The 18,021-nt window shown below is 43.3% G+C and overlaps 2 protein-coding genes across 2 annotated transcripts; one reads left to right on the top strand and one right to left on the bottom strand.

Annotated features, from left to right (window-relative positions):
* Positions 1-185: 185 nt before the first annotated feature.
* sft2d1 (SFT2 domain containing 1) lies at positions 186-10,867 on the bottom strand. The gene is made up of 8 exons (XM_076018831.1): positions 10,649-10,867; positions 9,869-9,955; positions 8,996-9,078; positions 6,870-6,951; positions 6,760-6,795; positions 6,605-6,663; positions 4,139-4,168; positions 186-1,896 (listed from the first exon to the last, which is right to left on the bottom strand). The coding sequence occupies exons 1-8, from the start codon at positions 10,712-10,714 to the stop codon at positions 1,857-1,859; spliced, it is 483 nt and encodes a 160-aa protein (XP_075874946.1). The 5' UTR covers positions 10,715-10,867; the 3' UTR covers positions 186-1,856.
* Positions 10,868-12,757: 1,890 nt separating this feature from the next.
* Positions 12,758-18,014, top strand: lhcgr (luteinizing hormone/choriogonadotropin receptor). The gene is made up of 11 exons (XM_076018830.1): positions 12,758-13,059; positions 14,199-14,270; positions 14,372-14,446; positions 14,541-14,615; positions 14,816-14,890; positions 14,979-15,056; positions 15,147-15,215; positions 15,302-15,376; positions 15,806-15,994; positions 16,197-16,265; positions 16,446-18,014. Exons 1-11 carry the CDS (start codon positions 12,809-12,811, stop codon positions 17,656-17,658), a joined length of 2,241 nt encoding a protein of 746 aa, XP_075874945.1. The 5' UTR covers positions 12,758-12,808; the 3' UTR covers positions 17,659-18,014.
* The last annotated feature ends 7 nt before the right edge of the window (positions 18,015-18,021 follow it).

The raw sequence follows: 18,021 nt of genomic DNA, 5'->3' as shown, positions 1-18,021 counted from the left end.
GAGTGACTCACTGCAGTTAAGTATTTCGACGTGTGGAATTTAATTCTGACACCGCTTTGTACAAATAACTGTTTTTTGAGGAATACCACAACATCATACTAAAAAGTTTTTGTAGACAGTACCACCAAACCAAAGCAGGAATTAGTTTTTTTTTTTTTAAAAAAGGAGAGAAAGGAAACTGTGAAGCCATTCCAAGTTATTTATTCCTTTTTAACAAGTTGAGATGGATCATTGAGCTGAAGGGGCCACGCACAATTGTTTAATTTCAGCGCTTGTTGCGTGGGATGACTCTCCCCCTCTGACATAATGGATTAGATGGAATGAGGAAGAAACAGTGGAGGGACTCTGACAGATTGCTGGGGTCAGGGTTCCTCCCGTTATCCTCAAACTTTAACAGCGAGGGGGGGAAAAAATAGAAAGAAATGACGGAAAAACAAAAACTGAACACAAAAACAGGAGCGCCCTTCATTCTGCAGAATTATTGTATCCCAAAGATTAACAGCTCAAGGATTTGCTGGGTCTCTGCCTAGTTGAACAAGTAGTACTGACCGGAGATACATTCTAATCCCCCGCCACATTATACAAGCGTCGACTAATGAAACTATGAAGGGGCGGCACTAGCGGAAGTGATGATTTTCAGTCTGAAAAACAACAAGAGCAGAGGAGCTGAGGGAATGTTTGTTAAACCATGTGAAAAAACCTTTGGTGCGCCACACAGATGAGCCGTTTGTCTGGGATGTGTTGCATCTAAATTTCATAAATAACACCAGGTTCAAAGAACAAACAAACCCAAAAAAAATCAAAAGAAGGAAGCTCGCTATCGCCATTCCGAGAATCATTCACAGAAATTCCATCAGCAAAACAGTCCCACCTCCTCATCAGGATAACACTAGCGTTTGCACCGGGGGTTGGGGGAAGGTTGAGGTTGTGAGGCTGAGAAGGTTGTCATGGCAACCACGTCCTCAAAGGCAATGCTTCCACGCTGAAGAGCAACGTATTGGGGGAACCTGGTGCGAGCTACACTGGGTTATTGGGTCATGATGAAGGCGAAATGCTCACGGAAGCATGGCTAAAGGGTTATTACGTACATCTGGCAGAAAACCCGACCAGGAAAAAGGAGTGGCACTGCTAATTTGATGAGGGGGGGGATGGTAGAAAGAGGTCAGGTGTGTTCAATTATTCACAAATTACACACAGGCTAGACAGGAGCTGCTTTAAAGAAAATCCTTGGAAATGATGTGGACATCAACAACCCAGTGCATCATTAGTTATTTATCTCAGTATTTTAGCTCATGGAATTTAAAAACCTCATTTCTTCTTCTACAGTCTCTCTAACACAGACAACACATGATTTAATGATTTTTTTTTTTAAGAAGGTAGAGCACCAATAATTGTTATTTTTCAAAAGCTATCTAAACCTAAAAGAGGTTAAGATACATATATGGTGTGTTTGGTGTGTCTAAATCTTAACGGGTCTAACCTGTACATCGTGTTAAGGAAAACTGCAGCGTAAATGATGGTGAATATACAGTACACACATATCTAAACTTCAAACAAACGTCCCTGCACATTGATCGAGAGAAAAAAAAACAAAGGAAAAAAAGTGAGCATATTTAAATATATTAAGAATGTAAAGCATTTGTCTCTTTAAAATCCAAGGCACAAGATGAGTATAGTATTAGAATTGGTGAAACATAAAAAGGGAGGGTTCACAGTACAAAAAAAGACCAAAAGCAAATGTTGGCGCATAGTTTACACGCACAATGCATAGTTGTGTATTTTACAAAGCAAACCATTCATGCAGATTGCATATAGTATAGGACCAGTCCCCTGTCAGAATTGTGCACTGAGGAGTCCTAAGACACGCACGTTGTAAAGCATTTCATCACAGCGTCCCTGCAGGAACAAAGGAGAGAGCAAAAAGCAGAAGTCGCGTTACATTACATTTCTTTCATTTTTTTTTTTTTTTGGTTCAGGACGAGACAAAAATCCAGCGGTGCGTACAAAATCCAAGGCGACAAACAGCGCGCCTCCGTCCTTTGTCACATCGATCTGGGGTGGGGCTCATCATGAATAAGTGAGCGTGTTTTGTCGGGGAAGCACCACGCGCTCTAAGTGACGGGGGCAACCCCTGTCTCCAGGTGCTCAATGATGAGGGATGATGCAATACAAGCCATCGCCATGGTTACCACAGGATCCCCCCCCCCCCACCCACACTCACCCACACTCACCATCTCTCCCTCCTTCAGGATGCTCTGACAAAGAGCGAGCATCCCGGATGGTGTGTTGCTATGCAGACTTCGCCCTCAGCTAGGTTAAACATTTCAATGCAGGAGGTTCGAAGCCCCCCCCCACCCTGGTCAAGGTTAAAAGGAGGACGAGAGGGGGGATCAGGAGCAGCCTGAGAGGGAGGTGGGGAGCCTGGTGGCCACGCGGGAGACTGGCTTTTGTAAACGCTTTGCTTTGTCTTCCTGCCGTATTAAAAGAAACACACACCAGAACTGAGGGCGTTTGGCTTTTATTGGGTTTTATTATTTAATATGTAGACTTGATGCTACTTCTGCTGACACAAACAAGTAAATAATCAGTATATAAGATAAGATCGCCCTTATTTCATGATCAGATGTGGATGTAAAAGCCCTTTGGTTACACAGGAAGAGCAGACGCAGCAGGTTTTAGTACCATGATCTGGCAGCATGCGGGGTTATAAATAGGAAACGGGGCAAAATACATTAAGGGATCAGGTCAACTGGCCATGTGGTGTTGTGGCTGGCCAGGTATCGCAGCCGCAATAGGTGGAGACGGGAGGCTTATTGCTTTTAATGTGCCCCTCGAAGGCATGGAGGCACCTTATCAAAACAATCTGCCGCTTTTGCGACGGTGTGGCAAAACAACGGAGGGCTAAATGATCACATTTAAATTAAATGAAAAATGGATTAAAGTAAGGAGCTTACTGGGGGAAGAAAATCATTTGCTGAAAAAAAAAATGGATATATGGAACACGAGCCAAGTGAGATAATGAAACGTGTTGTTATGATCATAGAGGACCTGAAAGCGGGCAGTCAAAGTTACATTCCACTGAAGGAATTTGTGTTTTATTGGGTGCAGGGTCTTTGTCTCGGCGTTTGGCTTGGGGGAGGGTGGGACTTGGGGTGGGACGTCTCTCAGCTGTCAGAATAGATTAGAGGGTCACCCACATACACAGGGCACTTAGTGGAGGGGTGGGGTCGGGGGATTCGGGGTGCATGTGTGTTTGTGTTTGTGTGCGTCCGTGTGTGTGTGTGTCTTTGTGTGTCTCTTTTTACAGATGGACTGACGAACATCACACCTCACAGTGGTCTCTGGGAAAACACTCAGGTGACAGGAATTGGAATTGTTCCAAGAAAAAAAAAAAAAGCTTTTAATTTGAAGGACAAACCTCGTGATCAGAATGATTTCGGATAAAATAAAAGGGAAACAGGAAACCGTTATGTGACTAGAGGAATTTCCTACTGATCTTTCATGCTGAACAGCTTTATTTTTTTTTGGGGCAGATCTAATCAACATTATCCATTATGCATTAACCATATAGAGATTAACATAAGCTCATCACACAGTTGTGGGGGGGGGGGGGTATATTTTGGTAAATCTGTCAGAAAGAGCATTATTTCCTCTGGAAATTATTTCATTTGGATGTTTATGGATAAAGCAGATGACGTCACAGGGTATTAAAAAAAAAAAAAACACGGGCGGTGAGGAGTGTGAAACAACAATAAGCTGCCATTTGTTTGACTGTTGGTGGCTGCACGAGCCGGGGATTACAGCCATATGGTGGTGGTAAACAGTGTTTGGGGGCAAATGAAAACATGTTTTTCCTGGACGGTCACTTATATATCACCACCCCTGGTTTGTTGTGTGTGGCAGTGAGGCCTGGACAGGGAATTCTGAACATACTGATAGCAGCCGTGAGCGCCATCTTATATTTATTTTGAAAGCTCCTGTTTTGTTTTGTTTTTTCCAGAAATGTTTCAAGTCAAAGGTGGTCTTTTGAAAAGACTGTAATCATGAAGCAGGGACTGTAGCGCAGTATGCAGAGCAGATGAATGGAAACATACAGTCAATGAAACGAATCACATAATCCACAATGGTGTTGTCTTACCTGGCAAATGGAATGTAAGAAATGCTATACCTGAAAAAAACAAAAACAAAGACCGGGATTAGTGGACAGGGACTTCAAGTTGCCAACTCTCATCTTACCACAAAGTGTTCTAATAACAACAACGAGGGAGGCAAATGGTCGATTAATTCATTAGTCGTTAGTTGACCAACCTTATCGCTCGATCAACGATTAATTGATAAGCGTCGTTTTCCTGATAACCTAAATTTCACAATGCAAAATGTGTGAGGAACACATTATTCAACACTTAAATAATGTTGAGGGTCCAATGTGACCCGATTTTTCATTAGAGAACAGTAAAATCACCCTAATCATTGATACTGACTTCAAGTTGACGTCTAATGGATCACATTTCTTTCTTTTTTTTTTTTTTTTTTTAATTGTTTAAAAGTAACTTTTTTTTTTAGGTATACAGGCATACACCACACCATTTAATTTAAAAAAAAAAAAAAAAAACAGTGTAAAAAATGTTCAATTAATTGCGATTCATTTAATGAAAGGTGGCAGCCAGCTGTTGGCACTGCCCTGACTGCCTCGTGGCCGCCTTGTTTATATCCCCTTCTAAACACGTAGCAGACAGAGGGCTAAATGTGCTGAGTGGGATGGATAACAAAAAATCCTGAAACCGGTAAATATATGTTGTCAATTACACCACACTTAAAACCAAAAAAGGCCATAAGTGTTAACTGGGGTTGCAACAGACTGTGAAGCTAATAGCGAGACGTGAATAAACAAAACAAGAAAAACAATCAAAGCCCTAAAATGTGTGTGTTAAACTCCGCAGAGCATTAACCGCAGCAGCCAGGCCCTCGGATGCAGCTCGGGGGGGATTAAACAAATCACTAATTGAAAATGAATCGGAGGGGTGTAATCTTTGCGCTGACGACCGCAGGCGGCTTGCCGGCCAAACATGAAGCACAAACAAAAAACACACTCTTAAGACTGGGGAAAGCAATTGCAACTCCAGTTTGGCACACAGAGTTACCCATCATCACGCATCATCAGGTGAGGAATTCGGTCCGAGCGGTTGAATCATCAAACCGAGCCCACATTTTTGCTACGCCAAATCCGGCTGCATTTTTCAAGGCCGGGCCGAGCGTAAACTAATGGAGTAGAAGTTGTCAGCGCTGTTCTGGTCGGCCGCTCACTCCCCCGCTGCGCCCGGCGGTGACTCGCACCATCTCGCCGGCGCGCCGAGCCCGCTCAATTGGATTCGCGCCCGCTGCCTTGCACGCTGCCGTGTTTTCTCACGGCACCGCAGACGTCGGCGTGCACGTGCACCCCCGAGCCTCCCCGCCTCCTGGGTTAAAAATAAACTGGAGATGTGCGTCTCGTGATCGCCATGGCGAGGGGCTGCCGGCGGGCAGGAAGTGAACGCTGAGAGAGACGAGGCTGGGGGAGGTCCGTTCGCCCCCCCCTTGCTGACCGCCGGTTCCCATGACCATTACAGGAAGCCTTTTGTTGGCTCTGCGCAAATATGTTCAATTTAATGAACGTGCAAGCGCCGACATGTCTGCTTGACGTCGCTCGGCGGTCTGACGGCAACCTTCGAAGACCTCCTCAAGTTCTCCGTCTTAGTCGGGCTAACGCGTTTACATGCACTTCAGTTGTCCAATCACAGTCGGACTAAGGCGATAATTCCGTTTCCTTCAGTGTCATGTAAACGCACTGACTGTTAATATTCTCTTCCCTCGACTACATTCATGCCAAATTTAACAGAGGCACCTGGTAGCAAAGCATATAAAAAGGCACCGCCGATCCCACTTCCGCTCGAGGCCGACGCTTCGATTCAATTGCACCCGAACACAGCTGAGTAACACTTTCACGCAGGAGCAACAAGGAAACTGTCACCCAGTGGTAAATATAAAGAGAAGGCAACCCCTGTGTCAAAAAGAATAACACCTATTATTTAAATCAACATAAATGGTTCAAACACCAACCTAGCAAAGGGCAAAGAACAGTGATTTTCTTTGCAAAGCACACTGCTGCCTTTGCTGAAGCGCCTGCCCACCTCGTGTGATCCAAGCCGAGCCTGCTCCTTCTCAGGCCAAAAATATAGAGATCTACTCGGCTGCCTGACAACCAACGTACCACTTTCCTTCAGCTATGAGTCACCAAACAGGAAGATGCCACTGACTGCACGTGGGAGCCGGGGCAAATCGATCCAAGTTTTCTTCTTATATTTAGAGAGTATATTCTAAGTCAAAGACAAACAAAAGCTCCAGGTAGATGGTATAATCAATAACGGTTGCGTGCAATTTTTTTTTTTTTTTTTTTTTTTTGGAACATTTATATGTGGAAGAATTTTCTCTACTGGTGGACATTTGCTTGTGAGCCGAAGTGGCTGCAGCAAATTCTCTGCTCTGGACAGACGGCTGTGTCCGGGTGAGGGGTGGGTGGGAGCTTATTCACTGGCGACTGAGCTTCAAGTCATCCTGTCACACTCACCACGTCATCGCCAAAAACTGCATGACGCAGAAGATGATCGCCAGTCCTTTTTTATTCCACTGGGGGGAAAAAAAAGAAAAGAAACACAGTTAGTTTGACAAAGAAAAACAACAGCGAGAAAAGAACGTGGAGCTAGCTTACTGCAAAGTACTCACCCAAAACACAGCACAAAGTGTTAAGGCGAGGCAGAGCTGGTAAAATAAGATGGCATTTAGTTATCTCTGGTGTAATAATGTCAGGTCAATAATTAAAGGAACACACGTACCAGCATAACGATGGTGGCTATCAGTCTGGTCGGCTCGAACATGCGCTTCAGCTGTTTCAGTGGACCCATGAGGAAGCAGGTGCTTCAAGTTAAAAGAAATTGAGACGCCAGTTAGTTTTGTGCAACAGTCACTGAAAGACTCAAATCTCCAAAACGAAGGAATTAAATGATTGCTGTAACCTTTCCGATCATGACATGACTGTTGCTATATTTGTCTTAACCAGACTGACTTCTAAACGCAACATTTTGAAAAACAAAACAAAGCCTTTTTTAACCCCTTTTCTGAAAAGCCATTGTTTGCAAATTTCACACGAGAAAAACCTGAGGCTGTCACACCACGTTCGCAATTTTCCAAATATTTCCATTAATTTGGATTGAAACTCAAACAAATTGAGCACACACTCTGGTTAATAGCGGACAGGGCCTTTAAAAGGCATGTAAATACACATGACGATATTTAATCAGCGGCATCCTCACCGTCTAGCCAACTTAATTAAGTCTCCACCGTAAAATGCAATTACTGCCGGCCGGGGTAAATATTTCATGTCCGGTGCCATAATGACACACTGTAAACCTCCTACATGATGCATGCGTGACGTCAGCGACGGGACAAAAGGCTCTCCCCGGCTGATGAGGCACACAGCTCCGGGCTCGGCAGCGCTGAGTGGGTAGAGGGAGAAGTGTGCGTAGTGTCACATCTGCTCGGTGAGACACGAGAGCCGTCCGCGTTGACGCAGGCTCCTCTCCGCTCTGCTCCAAGGCAAGGGATTGATGCGTCCCTCCTCCCCCGACTGCTCAGCTACGGCTCCCCCTCGTGATATCAGTGTGCCAGAGCCGATCAGGCATGAGGGCGATGCCGTCTTTACACCAGTGATAATCAATGCAGCGATGTCGCACGTGGGGAATGTGTGGAGGCATCAAACGCAGGCTCGACTGAAAACTGGCCGCTTGGTTTAACCAAGTTATTTTCAAGCGGCGCAATGTTTATTATCAGTTATTATTATCAGTTATGACTAATGAAGAAAATGCTTTTGTACGTATTCGTTTCCAACTTCCTCACGACTGACTCGCACTTGTAAACACACTGCTGTGAGATCCTCTAGTCTTTATCACATGAAGGTGAGAACCGTCTGGGATTCCTAGAACATGACACGCTTTCAGTTCCGATCGGTTATGTGGACTGTGAACGCCCAAAGGAGGCCTCGTTTTCTTAGCACATGTAAACCTCCTGGATACGTGATACCTGAAATAGAGACAGCTTTGTCTGGCAAAGAAAAAAAAAACCCTCATCAATGCTTTGCTGCCTGTCAAGGAGTCAAAACCAGCAAAACCCTGGATTTTCCAGGATTGAATAATCCATGAAGACGGAAACAAGACAGGCCACTGATATCTAGTCTTATTTAACTGGTAAACTACACTGGTGTAAATATACAGCACCCAACCAACCAGCTTGTGGAGACCTTCAAGATGACCAATCAAATTTGAGAGCATTAAACTGAATCATAAGAGAATGTGCAAAATCAGCATATCTAAAGGCTGATTTCATGTAAGTGGAGTTTCGTTGCAATGAACATTTTGAAGGAGAAATTACTTTTCTGCTTCCCATCTGAGCAGCAGCGGGCGCCCATGTTGATGCGCTTGGGGACCAACTCCAATTCTTAGCGTGTGCATTGGTCAAGGGCACGGGCGGGAGAATTAATTTGACACGTGTTTACAGTCTTGACCTTCCTGCAGTGAGGCGACAGTCCTACCGCTGGGGCCACTGAACTGCATACACTTACACTGCAACAACATGCCAAGATCGCAGGTTGAGATTTTTTTTAATTTTTTTTTTTTATTGTCAGCGGCACCGCTGTCAGGATAACAGGCTGAAGCAGGCTGGAATAACATTGCAGCATGTGTGTAACTGCATTACAACTAATCCAATTAATTGCTGGGGCTTTTTGTTCAACCAGTAAACCTGTGTTTGGAAAGAACTTTGCTGTGGTAATGTGCTATTTTTTGAGAGAGAGAGACATTTACAGAAATCAAAAGAGTAACTCGAGAATGTGTTGGGTTGTTGCATTATCATTAATCTCTGGAATGCACTAGACTAGACTGAAAATAGGATTTTTCTTTTTTCTTACCTTGCAAGAGCTGTAATATTCCCTAGCGTGTAGAAGACGGCAAAGAGCTTCAAGCCATTTGGAAGGAAGAGCAAAGCTGACCCCTGGAAAGAAAGCAACATATAGTTTCTATGATGTAAATCGTATTAAATTCTAATTAATAAAACAGAAGTATACTCTTCTTGAGCATTAATATTCAATGTTTATTCAAGGTTCTCCTACGTTTTTCGTTTAAAATGTATAAAAGCAAACCGGAGGGTCTGGAAGTGTCTTAACGGGAAGATTATAGGTCAAAACACGCAAGATTTCTTATGATCACCTGAGACAGCGCTTCTATTATTTACAGAAAATACTGAATGTTTTGGTGACTTTAGAGAGAATAAATAAAACAACAAAAACACAATGTATAGAGGATCATGTGATAGAAAGACTAGACAAATATTTGGTGATGTGATGGCTTTAGAAAACTGTACTTGACAGAATAAGAGGAAATTCTGGAAAATAAATATAAACTAGATTGTGGATTAGACGTAAAGTTCGACAGTGCAGGAATTTCAGAATCCTTTTTGACAAACTGGTCGTGCAGGAGCTCAATCGGGGAGGATCTTGACAGCAGAGTGGCTTCAAAGTGTAAACTAGTGCAGGCGTCCTGTCGCTCGAAGTGCAAACCACAAACAGAAGCTTTTAGCGCTTCTCTGGCATTTACTGTAGATCTTGGTTAGCAAGAGCGCCGAGATTAACTAACTGCAGTCAAACAACCAGCAAAAACTAACTTGGATCACGATGCTCAATGCACAGGGTGTTGCACGCATGCATTCCATTTGTCGGATCAATGCCAGTGTTGCAAAAGGTGACATTTCAAAGTAAAAGGCGGGGGGAGAGGGGGGCACTCACGAGTATTGAAAACAGGATGCCTGCACCAAAACATATGCAGAACCACTTCACCCTGGTGCTGAAGCTGAGTGACGAGGCGTCCAGGACCTGGCGGGAACAAAGGCAGGATGTCACAAGACACACGTCACGAGTAACCGAAAAAGCAACAAGCTTCCGACTAAAGGGTTTCTCATTCATGTCACTCACTGGTAGCAAACTACAAAGATTGTTTGTGACTTTAACTGCGCAGACGCAGCACCGTTCTGCGGTTCAAAGTTGCAGTATACCACAACACTCATAGCAGAGAACTAGGCAAGCACAATGAATAAGCCATTGACAGCGGGGGGGTTAAATGGTGAAAATGCAGTTGCAGAATGCAACTGTAACACAAAGCTGTCCTGCGCAACAAGTAGCACAACCTTACCTCAGTTCCTCCTTCTTGCGAATGCGTGTAAAGAATTGTACATATAGAAAATGTTCAATGTAACACATGTTGACGACAGTTGACATTAGAAACAGAAAACATAGAGCACGGACGCTTCTGTTAGCTTCAGTACCCGAACGTCAACGGAATGCTACGCAACTGTGGTTCACAACAGACATTCACAAAGCTCCTAGCTTGAACCTAAAAACAAAACAAAAACAGTAACAACCGGCAAATCATTGCCGCTGCTGGTAATCTAGGCACAAACACGTTTCACTTGTATAAAACACGGGGGACTCTTCGTTTACGCCTTGACGTGACGTTAGCATTAGCAGTCCCGGGACAGTTGACGCTGCTGTCATGAGGTGATACGCTACCTGTGAAGTGAGACCCAATTCTTCGTTGTCTTCTCGGCCGCTTAAAACCCTACGAAGCTTGTCCATCGCTTGCGCTGTGTGGTCGGAGCGATCCGGGTTTCTACGTTTTGGTCTCTGCGTATGTGGTTATGTCAACAAGCTCTGATCGCAGTAATGGCAATTTAGACTTCCTGGCTCTCTCTGTGCGCAGGCTTTACGGCTTCTCTGCAAGCGCTGACTTGGAATCAGTTTGCATGGAACCAGTGAATAGCATAGCAGCCGGGGAGGCGTGTCAATAGCAGACAGCAGATCAACGTTAGCGAGGCACTTTTACAAAATAACTTCCTGTGAGTTATTGCTGACTTCATGCACAATTGTAAATTACACAATCAAGGGGTCAAACGATTTATTGCGCAAATGAAAAAGTAAAACTCTGGGCTAGTATTTGATATGATATCGATTTGCTATAAGTCGAACATTTCAAAGTTCTCGTGCCGTGGTCAACAGGTAATGCCCCTAGTGGCATTTTTTTTTTTTTTTTAACTTTTTTTTTTTTTTTAGGTCCACAATATTCTATCTTAATATTTTTCCTCTTCTTGTGGCCCCAATCCTTTTCAGTATTTGCCTTTTTTTTTTTTTTTTGAAAGGCTCAAAATAATCAACCCCCCCACTTTTCCCACGAACCAACTTTTTCTACTTACACTAACCGTTGTTTTTCCTGTTTATATGTCGCCATCTAGTGGGATTAAATGTAAACAACTTCGAGCTGTCCGTGGCCATGCATGGTAATATGAGCAGCATATCTATTTCCAAATTTTATCGAATTCCAAACATAATTTTAACATTCCCAATTACATACTTGTAACATTAGGCACGTGAAACGTTTATTTAAAAGTTAGAATAATCCTCTGTTGGAAATAACATTTATGTTTGTGACACCTCTTTCTTTTTACCCAAAGTTTCCTGGCTCGTTTAAAATTGTAGGCACTGTTTTAAACATTTTTCCAGTCAAGGTTACAAATCGACTCGTCTTTCTAAAGAACGTAGGCGGCAATGAGAAGATACAGGAAATCTAGACTTTTTGGCCTTCAGTCACAGTGTCCTCACAAGGAGCAGTGATTTAGCTGGTTTTGTGCACTAGTAAAATAATAATAATAATAATTATAATAATAATAACAGTAAAACATTTGTTGCATACACACACAATTTACATTCACAGTTAGCAAGCCTCTTTAAAAGGAAAGAGCCACAAATGAAACACCGACTCTCAGGGTAGCTTAGTGTTTAAAGACACAGCATGTTGTTCAAGAACAACTAGTGCATTCCCTCTTTAGACTTAAAGAACCATTTAGAAATATAAGCACAAACAATACTGCCTAACATTAAAGAATCTTCTGCAAAAATGCATTATGACTACATACCTCAGGGACAGAATTATGTTTCAGCATTAGGAGCTGCACCACTGCCTGTCTACTCTGTCAGAGCAATAGGAGACTCCATGTAATTTCCTATTATGATGATATCATTGGCTGTTTGTATTAAATGTTAGTGATGTAGAAAGTGCATTGGACACTTGCTGCATGAAAGAGGGAAATGATTGCACATCATAAAGTTGACAGTGCACAGAACATAAAGGTAAATGCAGTTGTCAATGGGTTCATGAGAAATGTTGAACAGTATCTACAAATGTAACACTCAAATCCCATAGCAGTGAGATATTTCTCTCTCTCTCTCTCTCTCTCTCTCTTTCTCTCTCTCTCTCTCTCTCTCTCTTTTTTTTTTTTAATAACAAAGGCTTTAAAAACAAAAAAGAGGATTGGATTTGCCTTTTGTTATCAGCATTTCTACATTTCTTGTGGACATCTTGGGAGCAAACATATCAGCACCCTGCCTCATTGTGTTGGCTTCAAAATAATTGAACTCCCAGAAGGATGCAAAGAATACTAAGGCCTTGAATGTCATGTCCTTGAATCTCAATCAGTTTTCCCCCCCATGTAATCTTTTTGTATGGTTTATACTGATTGGAGTGTTATGTGATTTGGTTGTAATGTTAATGCAATCTGAGGCATAGGTTTTGTGTTCAAATGATTATTATTGTTATTTTATTGAAATCTCCTTGGGGTGGTGGGTGTCTCTGGGTTTCACCTTCCACCGCCGGATGACGGCCATCTATAACAGCAAATGAGAGTGAAAGGAAGGGCCAAACATCGTTACCCACCCGCCAGGCTCCCGGCTCCTGCTATGCGGACACGGACAACAATGTGGACGTCGTCGACTGCGCTGCTTTTCCTCGCCGTTTCGCTCTTACACGGAACCCAGTGCGCCTCGGCGTTCGTCTGCCCTCGTGTATGCCGCTGTTTCTCCGACACTATCAGGTGCAACAACGTGACACAAGGGTCGCCACTGGCGATGGACCACAGAGATAAGAGACTGTAAGTCAAAATGCCACCGCAGTTCTTTGGCTTGTGTTAGTGTCGTGCAAGTCGCATTGTTACGCGGGAGGAAGACTCGGTGCGCTTTTACGCACCAAGCGTAGAGCTACTATAGCGCACCGACTTGGTTAATAATAGAGCATTTATAGTCACGTTAGTTTAAATAAACCCACAGGTCCTAGCTGATGTTATATATGAAGTATGTATTGTATTAGTGGATTTATTATTTATTGCTGTTTTTATTTATAACTGTTACACTTTACTCAAAAACACAAGACAAGTCACTCGCAATTGTAGTCTGTGCTTTAGAACTATCTGCGTTAATAGAACTGATGGAGATTTTGGATGTGGTATGCCTCCATCTGCATTTCCTGTAGGTTAAACTCCCTGTGTTAAATGTCCATATTTTGATGTTCTTGCTATAGACTCAAAAGCATTTAATTTCAAAAGGCTAATTGCGAGCCTCAGTCAACAAGTGGCCACTGGTTACACAGAGTGGTTTTCTAAGTGATGTGTAAAGTTCTGAAGCATGAAAACCTTTGTCATCGATTTTGCGTTTTGCATTTGTGTCCACATTATGACGTTTTATTGCTTTGCATCAAAATCATTTAAGGTCATCTGGGAACTCACCATCAATGACAAATGACAAAATTGAAGCAGAGCAAATGCACACGACCGAACAATATCAGGCAGAGACGATTCCATGCTTCAAATCACGTAACAAAAACACAACCCAGGACCATGACAGCCTCTTGCCGAGAAATGGGGACGCTGCATGTGCTCATCTTAATTAGCAATGGAGGAAATGTCAAGTTGCTCTAACGGGGTCAGGTACGCTGTCTGTTCTCCTTGGAAGGACTGGGGGCGTCACAACGTACCGAACTATCAGAAAACCTTAATGGTGGGAAATCTTGACCTCTGCTCTCATATATCGCACAGCCTTGTGTCTCCTCTGATAAGTGTCCAATGAAGGCCAGCAGCACCATACATGTACAAAGAGCACCGACATCCTTACACACACACACACACACACACACACACACACACACACATGCACAAAACTGGATAAAAATATCCAGTGTTTTTATTTCTTCTTATTTTTGTTGACTTGAGGCAGCCTCTCTGTGCTTCCTTCCCAGGTTTCTGTACCACTTATCTTTCAAGATACTTTCAAGCCGTTCATTTGATGGTTTAAAAGGAGTGCAGAGGATGTAGGTATTAACTTTCTTTGCTCATCTATAGGTGGTTATTTGTGGCATCTAACAGTGGACCTGACGAAAACTGTTTATTCTCTGTTCCGTCTGCTTGACAGTGAGATCTCTCAGAGTGTGACCCTGCAAACCATTCAAACGCTAGCAATCAATGACCTACCCAGCCTCTTCGAAATGTAAGTGGTTTAACTTATGTAACTGAGATTTTGGGAAAACCACTGAAATCGAATCAGATTTAAGTTTCACCTAATTTTTCATGCTGGCTTGCAGATCAATACAGAATACCAGGAGTCTGGTCCACATCGGCAGAAGTGCGTTTAACAACCTTCCAAAGCTACGTTACTTGTGAGACACCTCGACTATACAGTAGTAATACTTTTTTCTTGAGGCTATTTAAGATACATATTAGAAAAGCCTGTTTCTTCTGCTGCCATCTAATCAGTAAACATTCTATGAAGTCACTTAAAAAAAAAAAGCACTTTATTTACTTTTTAACATTCAAAGTAACACCATAGGACTCAACAGGCTTCCTTTTGCATTAACAGGAGCATCTCAAATACTGGCATAATGGATTTTCCTGACCTTACCTCGATCAACTCTATTGAACTAGAGTTTATTTTGTGAGTATGTTAAGTTTTAGGGTGTCATCATAAACAAATAAGCACATGAGGTGACCAGGAACACAATACTATGGCTATGCTGTTTCAGGGACATCTGTGACAATTTGTATCTACCAGAAATACCTTCAAATGCCTTCATCGGACTGACAAAAGAATACGTTACTATGTAAGATAAGTGTTTTACAACTGCTGTCGCAAATGTTGCCTGGCCCAAATTTACCTCCTTCACTAACACAAATGTCGTGACTGATTGCAGGAACATGTACAACAACGGCATCAGAGAGATCCACAACCACGCTTTTAACGCTACAAAGATAGATAAGCTGTATTTTCCCGCATTCCCCAGTTGTTGTTTTGATGATAATCAGCCAGTAAACTTGCGACTCATGACTCCTTTTATATCTGCTTTAGTGTGTTAAAGAATAATCGAAACCTGAGAATGATCCACAGAGATGCTTTCGAGGGAGCCACAGGTCCCGGAGTCTTGTAAGTGATATTTTTAAACCCTCTTTAATGTCACGTCGTACAAAGTTATCTTCTTGTCTTTATTGGCAATTTTGGCAATTTTGTCAGAAAGGACCACACAAATATTATTTTTTCTTGACTGGTATATTACTTAGGTTCTGGGTCGATACATTTTATCATAGTAATGATATATAAGGCCCTATGCCAACAGTGTTTCTCTGTATTAGGTGGCACTGCTATAGAGCCACTTAATTAATGCTTACGACTAATGTTGAAACTGGTAATTTAATAGCAATATATTATTTAATGTAGCTTCGTAGAAGAGATGAGAAAAAAATTGAGACAAGAAATATGTACTTTAATATGGCCTTCTTAGCATAATATATTACGTGATGTCATAAATCCATGCATCGTACATAAAGCATTGGAAGTCTGTGATTTCTATTGCAGGGACGTGTCTGCCACAGCTCTCACCAAACTACCAGCTCAGGGTCTGGAGTCAGTTCTGGTGCTGTTGGCTCAGTCCATGTACACCTTGAAGCGCCTTCCTCCCCTGCAGGGACTGTGGAGCCTGCGAGAGGCCCACCTCACCTACAACAGTCACTGCTGTGCCCTGCTGAGCTGGAATACCCACCACAGGTAGCCACAATCATCCAGATTCATAGCAGGTGACAGAGAGTTATTGGAAGTATGGTCGAGTCAAAGGCCTTGCATGTGTTGGTATAGAATGAAAGAATTGATGTATGTCATGATGAGTATTGAATCAGTGCTGCTCCTTTGGTTGTTAGCATTATACTGAGCAAATGTTGCTTACTGATTATTTTCCCTACTTGCACTTCAGGGATATTGGCAATCATCCTGCAGGCAACAATGACTCCACATACTGTGATGAGAGTGATGCATCAGCTGGGTAAATCTGTTATAATTCCTTGCATACTTATGAATTAAGTATTGTTATGCTCATAAAAATAAATAAGAATAATTCAATTGATTATATAGACTCTTGTGCTACTGATGAAGTCTTTTTTTTTTTTTAATCCATGTCCTTCAGTTCCACAAACAAAACTCCTTTCTATCTTCTGTTCAAAAGCAGAGTTCAGCGTGTGATTGGAGGCTCATCAGACTCCATTCTCACCCAGGATACATTGTTTTTCTCAGATGTCGACCTGCTAACGGGCAACGACGGCTTCGGAGATGTGAATTTCCACTATCCAGAACTAGACCCCTGTCAGTCTCGACCAAAGTTGGTTTGCACGCCTGAGGCGGACGCCTTTAATCCCTGCGAGGACATCGCAGGTTTCAGTTTCCTCAGAGTGGCCATTTGGTTTATTGGCATACTGGCCATCATGGGCAACCTGACAGTCCTCGTGGTCTCGCTCACCAGCCGGAAGCTGATGGTGCCCCGCTTCCTCATATGCCACCTGGCTTTCGCGGACCTGTGCATTGGCATCTACCTCTTGATGATCGCTACAGTTGACCTGCGCACACACGGCCGCTACAGCCACTATGCCATCGAGTGGCAGACGGGGCCTGGCTGCAGCGTCGCAGGCTTCCTGTCCGTGTTTGGCGGCGAGCTTTCGGTCTACACTCTCTCCGCCATCACCGTGGAACGCTGGCACACCATCACCAACGCCATGCAGGTGGAGCGCCGCATGGGGCTCAGGCAGGCAGCCGCTGTTATGGCGGCAGGTTGGCTGGCGTGCCTGGGGATGGGCGCGCTGCCCCTCGCTGGCGTGAGCAGTTACGCCAAAGTCAGCGTGTGCTTGCCCATGGATATAGACACTCCCCCGGCGCAGGTTTTCATCATAATCATCCTCCTCTTCAACGTGGGCGCCTTCATCGTCGTGTGCATTTGCTATGTGCTGATATATCTGGCACTGAAGAACCCAGAGTTCCCCCGGAGGAGCGCCGACACCAAGATCGCCAAGCGCATGGCTGTGCTCATATTCACCGACTTCCTCTGCATGGCTCCCATCTCCTTCTTTGCCATCTCCGCTGCGTTCAAGGTCCCTCTCATCACCGTCACCAACTCCAAAATCCTCCTGGTCCTCTTCTTCCCCATCAACTCTTGCGCCAATCCTTTCCTCTATGCCATATTCACCAGGGCCTTCAGAAAGGATGCATGTCATTGTTTGAGCACCTTGGGATGCAGTAGAGGGAAGATCAGTGTTTACTGCCTGGACAACCGTTGTAAAAGAAATGCAATGAAGAGGAGCTTTGCAACCAATAGCAGAGACTCAGGCACAGGTGTAAGGATGAATGTGATGACAATAGAAAGCCATCACCTGAAACAGGAGGGCTAGTTTTTGTGGAGTTTTTAAGGTGGAGTTTTAAGAGTTTTTATGTCATGTTTAGTTAATAGTACTTTGTCTCAGTAAGTTTCTTAAATGTTGAAATGTGTTTTTCTAGCACTGAGCATGCTTCTGTTTTGTGTATCATTCTTTGTGCTTTCATGTGTCATTCTTTTTGGTTTCAATCTCAATCTCAACCACCAGTTTCAACAACCAGTTTTTACCAATTTGTCTTTATATAGAATTCAGAATAATACAGTGCTATGTGCCAACTGTCTTTTTGTGTGGGGAAAAAATGCACTTTGTCAATCTTGTTAATAAAATTTTATTGTGGGCGTCCCTTTGATTGCCTTAAGGCCATAAGGTCAGACTGCT

Source organism: Nelusetta ayraudi, unplaced genomic scaffold, assembly GCF_046127955.1.
Source record: "Nelusetta ayraudi isolate G7.1 ecotype Tasmania unplaced genomic scaffold, CSIRO-AGI_Nayr_v1 ptg000008l, whole genome shotgun sequence".
In the NCBI taxonomy this organism is placed as follows: Eukaryota; Metazoa; Chordata; class Actinopteri; order Tetraodontiformes; family Monacanthidae; genus Nelusetta; species Nelusetta ayraudi.
This window is presented reverse-complemented; position numbering and strand designations above follow the sequence as displayed.

What these genes read in the sequence shown, in the direction of transcription:
- lhcgr (XM_076018830.1), top strand. Translation starts at nt 12,809, where the DNA reads ATGAGAGTGAAAGGAAGGGCCAAACATCGTTACCCACCCGCCAGGCTC. An exon ending in GCTACAAAGATAGATAAGCT is followed by an intron (nt 15,216 to 15,301) that starts GTATTTTCCCGC and finishes TATCTGCTTTAG; the next exon opens with TGTGTTAAAGAATAATCGAA. An exon ending in AGCTGGAATACCCACCACAG is followed by an intron (nt 15,995 to 16,196) that starts GTAGCCACAATC and finishes CTTGCACTTCAG; the next exon opens with GGATATTGGCAATCATCCTG.
- sft2d1 (XM_076018831.1), bottom strand. Translation starts at nt 10,714, where the DNA reads ATGGACAAGCTTCGTAGGGTTTTAAGCGGCCGAGAAGACAACGAAGAA. An exon ending in AATTGGGTCTCACTTCACAG is followed by an intron (nt 9,956 to 10,648) that starts GTAGCGTATCAC and finishes TGTTCCCGCCAG; the next exon opens with GTCCTGGACGCCTCGTCACT. An exon ending in CACTTTGTGCTGTGTTTTGG is followed by an intron (nt 6,664 to 6,759) that starts GTGAGTACTTTG and finishes TTTTCCCCCCAG; the next exon opens with TGGAATAAAAAAGGACTGGC.